This window comes from Mastomys coucha, unplaced genomic scaffold (genome assembly GCF_008632895.1).
Source record: "Mastomys coucha isolate ucsf_1 unplaced genomic scaffold, UCSF_Mcou_1 pScaffold15, whole genome shotgun sequence".
NCBI classification, from domain to species: Eukaryota; Metazoa; Chordata; class Mammalia; order Rodentia; family Muridae; genus Mastomys; species Mastomys coucha.
The window spans coordinates 7040175-7054087 of NW_022196897.1; the positions used below are offsets into that span (position 1 = coordinate 7040175).

The 13913-nt window shown below is 41.9% G+C and overlaps 1 protein-coding gene across 5 annotated transcripts in view; it reads left to right on the forward strand.

The window, feature by feature from the left end:
* Positions 1-13913, forward strand: part of Armc3 (armadillo repeat containing 3) — an 86313-nt gene that overhangs the window by 37972 nt on the left and 34428 nt on the right. For all 5 annotated transcript variants that reach the window (XM_031369117.1, XM_031369116.1, XM_031369118.1 and 2 more), the window contains exons 9-10: positions 5576-5728; positions 6058-6163. In XM_031369117.1, the coding sequence (XP_031224977.1) occupies positions 5576-5728; positions 6058-6163 (259 nt within the window). The remainder of the gene's footprint in view (positions 1-5575; positions 5729-6057; positions 6164-13913) is intronic.

The following is a 13913-nucleotide window of genomic DNA, read 5'->3' on the forward strand; positions in this document are numbered from 1 at the left end:
GTGTGTTGTGGGACTGGCTACAGAGCTTGTGCCCAAGGTCTGCTCTGGACCCCAGCCCAGACAGACCGAAAGGAACCCAGGTCACTGGGCTGTCTCACACTTGTCTTCCTCTCCATGTCTAGAACAGTCTCTCGTTTAGCTCTTCTCCCAACTGTCAAACCAAAACCCTTTGCATTCATCCATCATTTCAATACTGAGCTTGTCTCCTGATCTTTCTAAAATCTGCCAGAGAAATCTCACTTGTGACTAACGTCAGCACCACTTCCTTCTCTCCTTAAGGACCTTACATCTGTTTCTAATTCTCACATGCCTTCTGAATTGCTGCCTGTTGTTTCTGATGGCTTCCCAGCACATGCAACTACTGTGCCCAAACTGGGGCTTTAGGAGAGTCTTGACGTTCTTTGAGAATCCGATCAAGCACCCTTGCCAGCCTTGCACATAGGCATTATTCCCCTGTCATTCCAGAGCCATCATAGTCTGTCTGAAGCCCTCTCTGTCTCCCAGGTGAGAGTGTCCAAATGAGGAAAGCAAGGATGAGCGGGACCAAGTCGACACACCCTCACTCAGTGGTAGCTATTCATCTGTTGGGGTCACACATTTTTTGTTTAGATTGGAACTTTCCCTGTCTCTGTTGTGTTACATTCTGCCGGGCAAGACTTGTTCTAGGTTATGATTTTGTATTTATTTCTTCTTGTTTTGGTCCTTCCCTTGGATTTTGGGACATCTCATTTTGAGTTAGTACTATCCGTGTTCATCAAATGATTAAACTCAGAAAGAAAATCAAAATGTCTATTTTCATTGTTTTTCAAGGTGTCGATGAAATAACTGGTTTTTCTTTCTGGACCTATAAGATTGTGTGCATGTCCATACACACGTGTGTACACATATATGTGTGTACCTCTGTGTGTATCTGTGTGTACATACCTATGTGCATGTCCATATACCTATGTGTATGTGTGTGCACATATGTATGCATATGTGTGCATGTATGCACATATTCATGAGTACATATGCATGTCTGAATACCTGTGTGTGTGCCCACATGCCTGTGTTCATGTATGTGTGCATATCTGTGCACAAATATGTAACAGCACGTGTGTATCACAGAGCCTTGTGACAGTAAAGGCACAGCTTCAGGTGCTGAGCTCCAGGACAGTCAGGACTATACAAATAAACCCTGTCTCAAAAAACCAGAGAAAGAAAAAGAAACAAAAGACAAGACAAGACAAGGCTTCTCCTGCTGCTTGTGGCTGCATGCACCAGGCTAGCTGTCCTGTGAGCCTCTCAGGATCCTCACAGAGGCATTCTGGGTTACAGAGAGCTGTGTTGTAGCATCTGGCCTTTATGTGTGCTCTGGACATATGGACTCAGGTTGTTCGACTTGCCTGGCAAGCACTCTACCCCCAGGCCACCTTCCTAACCACAAGACTTTTTACAACGTGCTTTAAGCTATTAGAGCCTATTCTGCTTTATATGTATTTCTAGTTTCCTGCATGTGACCTTTATAGATTGCTGTTATGATAAATTTAGAAAACCTGTGCATGAACTCAATTAATCTGACACTGCTATTGTGGGATACTAGGTAAGCAGTGGGACAAGAATCAACCTCCACTGCCCAGCAAAATGCCCATTTCTGGGTGGGTGGGGTTTCTCTCTCCGCTGACATCACTCATTGGGCTATGCCTGTGCACACACCGTCGATATTTGGCTTTCTGGTTTCAACTCTTAATTTGTTTTTCTTAAAAAAAAAGAAAGAAAGAAAGAAAGAAAGAAAGAAAGAAAGAAAGAAACTCACCCACCCACCTTTCTTTTTTCTTTTCTCTCTTTCTCTTTCTTTCTTCCTTCCTTCATTTCTTTCTTTCTTTCTTTCTTTCTTTCTTTCTTTCTTTCTTTCTTTCTTTCTTTCTCTCCTTCCTTCTTTCCTTTCCTTTCCTTCCTTCCTTCCTTCTTCCCTTTCTTTCTTTCTTTTTTTCTTTCTTTCTTTTTCCTCTCTTTTTTCTTTCTTCCTTCCCCCCCACCTCTCTCTCTCTCTTTCTGGACCAAACCACTCTCTTAAATGTGCCAGGCTGGTACTCCATATGTAAGCTATCCCCCCACCTCTAAAGATTATTTATTTGTTTGTTTGTTTACAACTGTACTTATTTGGCTGGTAACTTTACTTTGTCCTTTATGGTATGTTTTCCCTGAGTTGATTCTGCCTTTTGTTGAATACAGAGATGCTGGAAACAATTGTCGAGTGCTTCTTTAAACCCTATGGCACCTAGCTGCTTTGATTTTCTCAGACTAGGAGATATCTGATCTGAAAGCTTCACTCTTGGTTCTCAATGCCTCTAGAAAGAAACAGTTTCATAAATTGCCATAGTTTCTATCTTAATAAATCCTTAAGCGTGGACCTACTTCTGAGTGGAGCCATGTGCTGTTACAAGTCACTCTGCTTCAGACTTCCTGCTTTAGCCACATTTGTTGACAGAACTGTTTAATTGAGCAGTAGTGGGGCAGGGCCAATCTTCCTGAGCCACTGATAGAGGTGGCGCCTTCCTCCCTGCTGGGTCATTCCCTTCTTGTCTACCTGGGACAATCCCAAATCACCTCTCTTTGTGTGTCTGACTGTACACCACTTCTCTTTCCACACCCTACCTCCATTCAGGTCTGTTTTTCATATCAATTTGTAGACAGTATTGATGTCCATCTGCCAGATTCATTAGACATGCCTCATTATATTAGTTACACTACTGAAAACCCAAACTTAAGGATTAACAGTTATCTTCTAATATTTCTGTGTTGAAAGTACACAATTAAAGTTTAATTTTTCTTCCCCAGTTAGAAAGTGCCATAGGTTTGAACAGTTGTTAGTCCTCAATTCCATCAGAACAATGCCCTATTAGCAATAATTTATAATGTGGCTTTCCTTTCCATTGTTCCAATAATATTTTAGATGACTGTGTGTGTTTTCATTGTCTGTCAAAAACAGCTGAGACATGTAAGCAAATGGTATAGGTTTTTGAAGTTGTGACTTGCATGGGAAGCAGGGTCAGCAGGAGTTTGACCTGGCACCATTGGAGGGTGGGGAGGTGTTAATGACCTAGTTGCAGAGAGTTTTATGAGCTGGTGTTAACTGCTCAGCAGGGACAAAGGTGGGACAATGGCCAGTCCTGAGGACAGGCAGGACAAGGGTTCCAGCATTTGCTTTTAGCCCTGAAGCCCCTGACTCCTTTATGTTAGCACACTGGGTGCCATTTCCAAAGGGCATTACTTATTAGTAAAGTAACCCGCAGTCTTTATTATCTGCATAATTAAAGCACAAACCCTTCTTGGCATAGGGATTCGGTGAAAGCACTTGGTTAATATGTTAATTCATCTTTTAGATCTATTATAGCCACACTGCAGTCAACACTGTAGAGGTTTGGTGAACACAGCTGGATTTTGAGAACATTCCCAGCAGGGTTGAGAAACTAATTGCCCACAGTACTTATTTAAATTATTTTGTAAAAATCTAATTGCCCTCAGTATTTACTTAAATTATTTTTTAAATCTTTCCAGATTTTTTTTGTTTTTTTTTTTTAATGAAACAATTATGTGCTCAAAAGTTGATCTTTTCACATTAATTGCTACTGTATCTTGTCAGATTTTCCTGATAGAATTCATGTTGAGTGATCTGTTTAGGATTTGATTCAGAGACATCAGGGAAAGCTTAATGATACAACTACAATAATCTTCCTTCCTTCCTTCCTTCCTTCCTTCCTTCCTTCCTTCCTTCCTCCTCCTCTTCTTCCTCCCCCTCCTCCTTCCTCCTCCTCCTTTTAACAGTGCCTCTGGAAAAGTCTCCAGCATTTTTTTTTTTAAACTAAGACTTCGTGAATTTAAAAATATCTTAGAGGCCATTTCAATGTATTAACTGCAGCTTTGTTGTTGTTGTTGTTGTTGTTTTAAATGAAATACTTGTTCTGACCAGCTGAAGCCTGTCCAAGCACAGGATTGATAGGCTCCCAGGACAAGGATCCTGATTGGTTACCTAGCTCCACCCATTCAGAGCCAGACCTCTTGGGAGGCATCTGGGGAAGGATGAACCCAGGCCAGAAAGTCTTTGCAAACCTGACTAACACTGCTGTTGACAAGAGAATCTGAGGGAAATCATTGTTAGAGGGAAGGAGAAAGCAAATCTTAACTTACCAATGGAGACCCTCTTAGTGTTTGTTTCTGAAAGCATTTCTAGGGAAAAAAAATAATTCAATTAAAATACGTCTAAGTAATTAATTGGACCCAAGTGCAGATTGTAATAAGAAGTGCTGTCAGGTTAGGAGGCAGAAGATTATTCTCATAATTAATGCCCTCAGACTGCAGAGTCAGTCTGGCTCACTGGCCACAAAACCTGACTTTGTCAGGATTATGCCTGTCAGACTCCACAAAGATAATGAATGGAGAATCAGATATACAGCCAAATTTTTTAAAGAAGGCAAAAGTAACTTGGAAAGGAATTCTTTCCCAGCTGTTTCTTCCCTCTGCAGCCTTGGAGCCATGACCCCAGTGTTTAACAGTGAGCTTTTCAGATTCCTTAAATAGTAGAAGATTAAGAATGAAATAGAATGAAAAATTTTAAATTAATGGAGTGCAAAAATAACCTTAATATTCTAACTTAAGGTTCTGCAAGGTATTTCCTTCAGTATACTATGAAACTAGCATTTATTAAAAACAAACAAACAAAAAAATAACCTAGAAAAACCTAGGACAAGAGAAAAAATGTTTAAAGAACAGAGACAAAAAAATTAAAAAAAAAAAAAACAAACCAAAAATCCAAAAACAAAAAATTACTTTAGGTTTCAGGTTAGGGAAGCTTCAGGGCAGACTGCTTGCTTAGTCTATCTAGGGTCCTGAGGTTCTGCCTCCATCATCATCACACACACACACACACACACACATGAAGTTGGTTTGAAATTTAATATTTCATAAGAGAGCAAATACCATGATGTGGACTTAGACTGGCAAATGTTTTCAGAAAGCAAAATTATTCTAACACAGTCTTATACTGTATCTACGGTAATTAAAGTGGCGTCTTTAGCCTTTGTTGCATGAGCACGCTCAATCATTTGGGGAAAAGACACTGGAAGGTTTTAATGGAAACTGAGAACCGGACTGTTACTTCCTTCCTCATCCCCTCTGCCCGTCTCTGGAAGTCTTATGTATCCAGTTCTCCAATCTGCACATTGTAGGCACGTCTTAATACTGTGTTTTATATTTAAAACAATAGAAGGTACTTGAGCTTTTGTGCTTAGTGAGCAGAGAGCCAGTGTGAACACCAGAGCCGAATCAGCTCGTGGCACATCTGAGTGTGTGTGTGCATCTCACCACACAAGGCTCCCTACCACACCTAATACACAGCAGGATGAGGAACGAGGACCACAGGTGACACCCATCATCCCTTTTGTATCTCGGCTATGGACTGAAAGGTAACTAGGTACACATTTTGCTTAGTTTAGATTTAGACATTAAAGTTAGCAAATGGCTTGTATTTCTGTCAGGTAGTAAGTATACCTTTGTCAGGCAAATTCTGATTATTTTTCATTTCTGTTTATGAAAGCTGAAAATAGAAAAGTTTTTCACGAACAAGAGGTTGAAAAATGCCTGGTGACCCTCCTGGGGTCTGACAGCGATGGAACCAAGATTGCTGCTTCCCAAGCTATTTCAGCCATGTGCGAGAACTTGAGCTGCAAAGAATTTTTCAACACCCAGGGTAAGTAAACCAGAGACCGCCAGTTTTTGAAAGCTTCTAGGTTGCTGTACTCAGGCTGTGTGGACACCACACTCAGGCTGTGTGTGTGGTTATCATGCTCAGGCTTGTGGATGCTGCGCTCAGGCTGTGTGGATGCTGCACTCAGGCTGTGTGGATGCTGCACTCAGGCTGTGTGGATGCTGCACTCAGGCTGTGTGGATGCTGCACTCAGGCTGTGTGTGTGGTTATCATGTTCAGGCTGTGTGGTTACCACACTCAGGCTGTGTGGATGCTGTGCTCAGGCTGTGTGGATGAGTGTGGAGTCATGGCTCACACTCGTTTCTCTGCAGGGATTCCACAGATAGTTCAGTTGCTCAGAAGTGACAATGAGGAGGTGAGGGAAGCAGCTGCACTGGCCCTGGCGAACCTGACTACCAGCAGCCCTGCAAATGCCAAGTAAGTACACTAACCTTGCTGGGTCCTGCATACCCTGACTGTGACATTTGGCTTTTAAGATGATTCCATGTTTTCTTAGGTAATCTGACTTTTGTGGTTCTTTGGGGTCTCTTATGAAAGTAGTTATCTGATTGGCTTGTCCCCCACCAAAAAAATTGACTATTGAATTTTGTTGGGAAACTGTGCAAACCCTTATACCCAGATGGCAAGTCTTTGTGTGTGTGTGTGTGTGTATGTTTGTGTGTATGTGTGTGTGTGTGTGTGTGTGTATGTTTGTGTGTATGTGTGTGTGTGTGTGTGTGTGTGTGCTGGTTCCTCTGCATGTGTGTGTGTATATGTGTGTGTGTGTGTGTGTGTGTGTGTGTTTACATGCCCATATACATATAGGAGTCCAGGCATCATGATCTGGCACTGTCTACTTTTTTAATTCAATTCTTACTATTTTATGTGTCTTAGTATTGTGTCTGCTTATGTGTATGCACCATGTGAGTGCTTGGTACCCACAGATGCCAGAACAGAGTGTTGGATTCCCTAGAAATGGAATTACAGACACTTACGAGCAGTTATGTAGGTGCTGGAAATCAAGCCTGGATCCTCTGGAAGAGCAGCTGGTACTCTAGCCAGTAAACTATGTCCCAAGCCCCAATTCTCATTATTTTTTTGAGGCAGTCTCCCACTGAACCTGAAAAACTCTTAATTTTTCAAGCAAACCTGTGAGCCCTAGAGATACTCCTGGCTCCTGTTTCCCAGCCCTAGAACTCTAAGCATGTGCTACCATGCCTGGCACTTGGCCTGGGTCCTAGGATCCAGACTCAGGACCTCATGCTTGCGCAGCGAGTGCGTGCCTTACCAACCGGACTATCTCCCTTCCCCTTTTAACTCATATTTTTCACTTCCTATGTAAGTGAAAGTAAGCAATGCTAGAAACATTCCTGCCAACATTATTTAAAACAATTTATCAGTTGTAAAGAGTTTAAAGATCCATTTAGAAAAGATGTGAGCGTTAGAGAAATGGAAACATTTTAAGCTTCAACTAAAGACTGTGAGCATGAAGAAAGGCTGGGGCTGGGGATGCCTCCTGATTAGCAACAGTGTGGAATGTGTTCTGTAATCATTTTTAAAAATGGATATCGAATTAGTCATCACTAATGAGACCAAGACACTGCATGCTTAGCTAACTTTCCTGGGTGCGTGGGTATGTAAATAGCTGAGCTGCAGACTGAATGCAGGTCTGTCAGACGACAAAGGGGGCAAGCTCCTTCCTCCACAGAAGGCATAGCCTTGCAAGACAGGAATTTCCCAAACTTGGCTTTTGTAAGGTAATCCTTTGCCCCTCTGCCTCTTACTTGGTATGCAAACGAAATTTACTTTCTTATCTTTCTTTGCATGTGTACATGTGTGTGCATGTGTGTGCATGAGTGTATTGTGTGCCTGTGAGTACGTGAGTGTGGGTGTGTGTGGGTGTGTGTGGGTGTGTACATGCGCTAAAATTACCCTTCCTAACTTGAAGCTTATCCCCTTATTCCCCTCATACAGCCATTTTCTTAACCTTTCTTATTCTTTGTCTACTCCCACACAAACATTTTATAAGACCTTGGTGGGATGACTAAAATCTAGCAATGCCCCTTGAAAAACCTAACAGCTGAAACATCAAAACAAAGGGTGTTCCTCTGTCAGAGGTCAGAGGAATCACTTCCCAAGCCAAGGGTCACCATTGCATCCAGGGAGGGAAGCAAGCTCTGGCTTTTAGATGCTTCAGACACAGGAAGCAGTATGTTAAATGGCAACCATGCCATTGCAAAATGTTTTATCAGTGACACCAAAAACCTCCCTGTTGCCTGTGTCTGTCTACATATTCTCTAAAATAGTTCTCACATGCCTCCAGAGTGTCCAGGTGTCTTGATATGGTTCTGGCTCTGTAAATTAGCTCCGTAGAACCCTGAAGGAGAATGGGGGGAACTAGTCCTCTAAGGGAACCCTGAAGGAGATAGGGGGAGCTAGTCCTCTAAGGGCTGTCTTCAGATTAGCTCCAGAAGCTATTGCTTTCACAGATTGTTGTTGACGTTGTAGTTTCCACCTCAGAAATATAGAACCAGGGCTGAATGTCTCCTTACTCTGCTACAACCCACCTCATCTTGTGATTTATTTAGTCTGAGGCGAGATTCTCCTCACCTACTTAAAGGTACCCTCCACTCCTTCAGCCTTCTCTCATTCATGTTTGATAAGGGGTTTACTGGTGTTCTCTGAAAAAAAAAAGTTTTTGAGCTAAAAAAAAATGTTTGAAAGCAAATATTTAACACATTAGATTTATTTATTTTATCGGTGTATGCATATAAGTCTTTTGCCTGCAGGCATGTGTGTATAAATTCATGACTGATGCCCTCAGAGGTCAAAACAGGGCTTTGGGTCCCCTGAGACTGGAGCCTTCTGTGTGGGTGCTGGGAGCCAAGCTCCAGTCATCTGATAGAGTAGAAAGTGCTCTTAACTGCTGAGCCATCTCTCTAGTCTCCAGTAAATATTTTTTAGAGTGAGTCAGAGTGGGTATTTGTGCCAGATGCTGAAAATTGGAGTCAAAAAGGATCCCACAGTCAACCAAAAGTAATGAAGTCTTCCAGGCCAGTGCCTAGCTTCTCCTAGAATGTTAATCACTTCATGTATTAGTTATCAAGTCAAACCCAACAGAAACAACAGCATGATTTTAAGAGAAAATGTTTTCACCTTTGACTGTTTCTGCATCAGTTAGCATAACCTTGGCTTTCCTGAGGTCCACAGACTCTCATTTGGAAGGGAGCTCTTCCACTAATACTCTTCCAGCAGGAGCCGCGGTACTGCTGGGGGCTGTACGATTTTTTCTAATTGCTTTCTGTGTGAGGGAAGGAGGCAAAGCCAGAGCTGAGCCCAGGTGCATTTGAGAGCTGATTGAACACCTACGCATTTCTAACCTAATTCCTAACAATGTGCTGTAACCTTCTTTAAGTACTGTGGGTCCGTCTTGCAGTGACCTGTCTCCTATATTCACACCTGGATATGCCTAAAATTAATTACTAGTTCTTTTTTAAAAGAATAATATTTATTTATTGTTGAAATTTTTTTCATAGAATAGATACAATGTATCTTGATCGTTTCCACCTCCAGACACTTGCTCTCTCTAATCCCTTCCAAGACAACATCCTCATTCATACCCTTCCCTACTTCAACTATTCGCCTGCTGTGTCTGTCTGCCTGTCCATCTGTCTGTCTCCATCCATCATGGAGCAGATATCTGCATCTACTGAATCACATTAGTGCTGCCCATATGGGAATGGATGTAGGGTCATCCACTGGGTCATGAGCAGCCTACCAAAGGCCACCCTTCTCCAAAGAAATGCAGCTGGTTCACCCTTCCTTACCAACCATTTACTGCCAGTAGCTTCTCAGCCAGGGCCTCTGAAGCCCCTTCTCCCTCCAGGCTAGAATTCTTCATCAGTGTAATTTGTGCACATCACTGCAGCTATTGTGGGCTCCCATGTGCAGCAGCTATATGATGTCCAGAGGACAGTATTTCCTATTCCTCTGTCCTATCCCCAGTTCTTAACATTCTTTTTTGTGTCCTCCTAGGAAATGTTCCCTGAGTCCTGGGTGGAGGGATGATGGGGTGGGGTGGAGCAGATATCTCATCCAGGGCTGAACAATCAGGTTTTTTTTCTCACATTTTGGATATCTTCCAGAGTTAGATGCTTATTTTGTAAACTGAGTAGTGTATGGATAATCAACTCAACTAAAGTAAGTCAAAGAGGAAAAAGAAGGAAAATAATAATAATAATAATAATAATAATAATAATAATAAGAAGAAGAAGAAGAAGAAGAAGAAGAGGAGGAGGAGGAGGAGGAGGAGGAGGAGGAAGAGGGAGGAGGAGAAAAAGAAGAAGAAGAAGAAGAAGAAGAAGAAGAAGAAGAAGAGGAGGAGGAGGAGGAGGAGGAGGAGGAGGAAGAGGAAGAGGAAGAGGAAGAGGAAGAAGAAGAGGAAGATGAAGAGGAAGATGAAGAAGGAGGAGAAGAAGACCATACAGTCACCATACTTTTATTTTTGCAAAGGGACAAATGCTTTTTCATTCCAATTTTTATGACCTAAAAATGAAATCGTATAATCTCTCTATAAACCAGATTCTCATCTAATACATCGGCTCTCAGGCCAGCATGCCTCTTGCTCTCACTAAGAACATATTCCCCTCCCTGTAACAATAATATGTAGATGGGAGACTTTCTCAACAGCATTAGCAAATACTCAGGCCATCCAGACAGGTTTAAAGCCATTTGATCTCCATCTTTCCAGGTGACCAGGGGTGCTGTCTATCAGGTGATTCCCTGTGAATGGACACTCAAGCTTTCTGGACCTTTCAAATTTTATTTCTTCACAGAGTAACACTTCAAATAGTTTGTAATGAGTCTGAATGAAAAGATACTGAACCACTTCATTCTACCCTGCTACCAAGGCTGTGGTGTTGGAGGGAAATGGAGTGGATGGAAGGGGAGGTGAGAGCCAGGGTTGAACCTGTGACTGCAGAATTTTCAATCAGTAGTGGTTTTTTCAGGGAACTTGAGGGAGTATGGGGCCACTCAGCCCCCATGAACACAGATTCTGGAGGGGCAGTCTCTTGGGGTTCCAAAGACTCTCTGGACCTTTTATGGGCAAGTTGAGTTAATTCACCTTCACTCTTCATGGACCTGGCTGGCTGACTCCATAACTTTTCCTGCCAAACTTCCCACAAAATCCCTGCCTTTCTGTGACTCAAGCCCCTGTGCCAGGAAACTAGCCATATCCAATTTTATGTAAAAGCCACGAAGGAGGAGATGCTTTTCAAGGTCATGTTTCTCAGAGGCCATTTCTAGCCTGCCTGCCAAGTTCTCTAAATGAGATGTAGCTTACTTCATTAACAGACAAATTAACATTGTTGGGGAAAAACAATGAAGAGTAAAACAGATTATAAAGTATGTTCTAGAAGTACTTTCCAGTTCCAGAAGTATTTTGCCCAAGGCGTTTTGAACTGACAATTCTTGCCTAGAAGGTTTTTCTAGAAAGCCAAGTCACTGTTAAAGTATCACTTGGGAAAGCATTGCTAGAATGTTGAAAACTGCCCTAGTATACTGCTGGCTCTCACACACACCCCGCCCCCCGCCCCGCCCATCCTGCGCCCTGCCCTCATGCATTCTCTTACCTCCTCCCATCTTGTGGTTGATTGCTATTTACACTCTGTCTCCCACTAACACCAGACCCAGGGAGGAAGCAATCTTTTTCATTGATTCATCGACACTTTCCAAGCATCTAGAACAGCACTGTTCCACAGATAGGTGGGACTACAGGTGGAGGTGGGAAAGGGGATGAGAGATTTAAAAAGAAAAAGAAAGAAAGAAAGAAAAGGAGAAAGGAAGAAAGAGAGAAAAAGAAAGAAAATGTACCCAAAATGGAAAATGGGAAGCTTAGTGTGGTATGGAATTGCAGGAGAGGCGAAGCCTGGAAGACTCCATACACTGGGACTGCTGGAGGACCAGGAAGAGAAAGCCCAGTGAAAGCTCTCTCTCTCACTAATGGAGGGGAAGTTCCAGTCAAGAGCTGAGGAGCAATCTGCAGATCTCCAGCAAAACCTACAAAGACCTCCAAGTTTGTATTTGCCACGGTTGGTTAGACACTCAAGAAGTCTTCTGCCACCGCCATCGGGAGTGGGTCAAGTATCCCAAGGAAACCTGACCAACACTAGTTCTCCAATCTTGGAGTAGCCGCAGCTTCTAATGAAGACAAAAGCAGGCAAGAGGAAGAAATGGCTCCAGAGGCTTGTTGGAGAATAACAGAAGGGGTACTTAGCCACCCCAAGTCCTTGAACAGAAGAGCCTGGGGTTTCTATAACCAGAAGCCATGGAAATACAAGATGTCATCTTGGAGATGCCCATGACCAAGATGCGTCAGGGACCTGCTTTGAAATTGGGGTGTGGGTGGGTGTATAGTTAAAAAATAAGGGAGAGAATTCTAAGACAATATTTGAACTCTGTCATCTTTGTTTAAAAAAAAAAAATTAAGTGCAGCATTAGTAAATGGGAGTTTGAAACTAGAGGTGATTTTTGCTTTGTGTACAAATTTCAAAAAATTTGCTAGTTTGTAGTGTTTTGTGTGGTTCATTTTCAAATGTAACAAATGACAAAGAAACAATAATGTCAATTTAAAAAGAATTGTGTTTTCCTTTTAGACAAAACTGGTAACACATTAAAAGGGAAAAAAGCTCTGACCCATTTAAATCTCTGAATGGTTACCCTCCTGACTTCTGTTCTCTAGATCTTAAAGTGTCTGGGTCCCAGGATCAGCCTTTTAAGGAATGTGGTATTGTACTGAAAAGAAAACATTACTAGATTATTGATCAGCAGTGAATTTAAATAAAATTAAAACACCCTCCCCTTTTGTATGGGCACCCTATACTTGGTATTACATTGGCAAAAGAGAATATTGACTTAGCTTTTACACACACACACACACACACACACACACACACACACGCACACTTCCCCCACCAAATGTTATGTCAGTATTGAGTATTTGAAATGGACCACGTTGTGTGAATGGGCTCTGTCTGCCTTCGTTTGTCTTCTGAGAACACCGTTTTCACCAAGGAAAGTCAGCATTTTGAATGTGCTTCTTCTGCTTTGTATTCCTAGTTCTTGTGATTCCACCAGAACCTGAGGCAAATCTTTTTTTTTTTAATAAAATATAAGGAATACTTAATTTAAAATATAAGCTACTATCTAAAATCTAAATGTGCATACAGCTTTAAGTGTTTGGTTAGTTTTCATTTTAGAAAGGTTTAAATTAAAACACATACACACAGATAGAGAAACATATACACATATACATATACATATGGAGGAGGGAATAACATAGTATTGTATGAAAACAAAAGCCAAGAACAAGTGCTTTCTGTTGTAGGTAGCATAATTAGCTCCTATATAATTTTGTTACCTTAAGATATAAAAACAACTTCTATTTGTGTAGGCAAAGTGTCCATTTCACTGTTTGTTAAAATAACCACTTTGTCTTCTTGATCCAAATGAGTTACTAACCAGAGGTCAATATAGGAAGAGATAAATGTTTTTACTAAAATAACAATGAATTTTGTCAAACTGAAACTAAGAAAAATCCATACAAATTGGCCATATCTTCAAACAGGAAGTGATTAATGATGTTTGTGTCTGCACAGTTTGGACCACAGAAGCCACCTAAGTCAACAGTGGCTTCCCTCTATCAGTGTCTGCACAGTTTGGACCACAGAAGCCACCATAGAAGCCACCTAAGTCAACAGTGGCTTCCCTCTATCTGTGTCTGCACAGTTTGGACCACAGAAGCCACCTAAGTCAACAGTGGCTTCCCTCTATCTGTGTCTGCACAGTTTGGACCACAGAAGCCACCACAGAAGCCACCTAAGTCAACAGTGTTTTCTCTCTAGAAGCCTTCCATTCTTACTTTTGGTCTTTTGTTTTTTGCAGAATAAAGGTTAATGACTAAGAAACAATGAACAGGAATCATAGTACTTATCTGAATGAGAGACAAGAACTGCCATGAGAGGAGAAGGGAATTGTTTTAAGTGGGTAAACAAAGTAGGAGACAGTGACAAAAAGCCTATCTGGAAGATGAAAAGGAGATGAAGCAGTAAAAACCAGGCGTGAATAGATAGCCCCCCTGGCTAACTCGGGGCAGCACTCCTTCCGTGAATAGGTAGCCCCCCCCTTC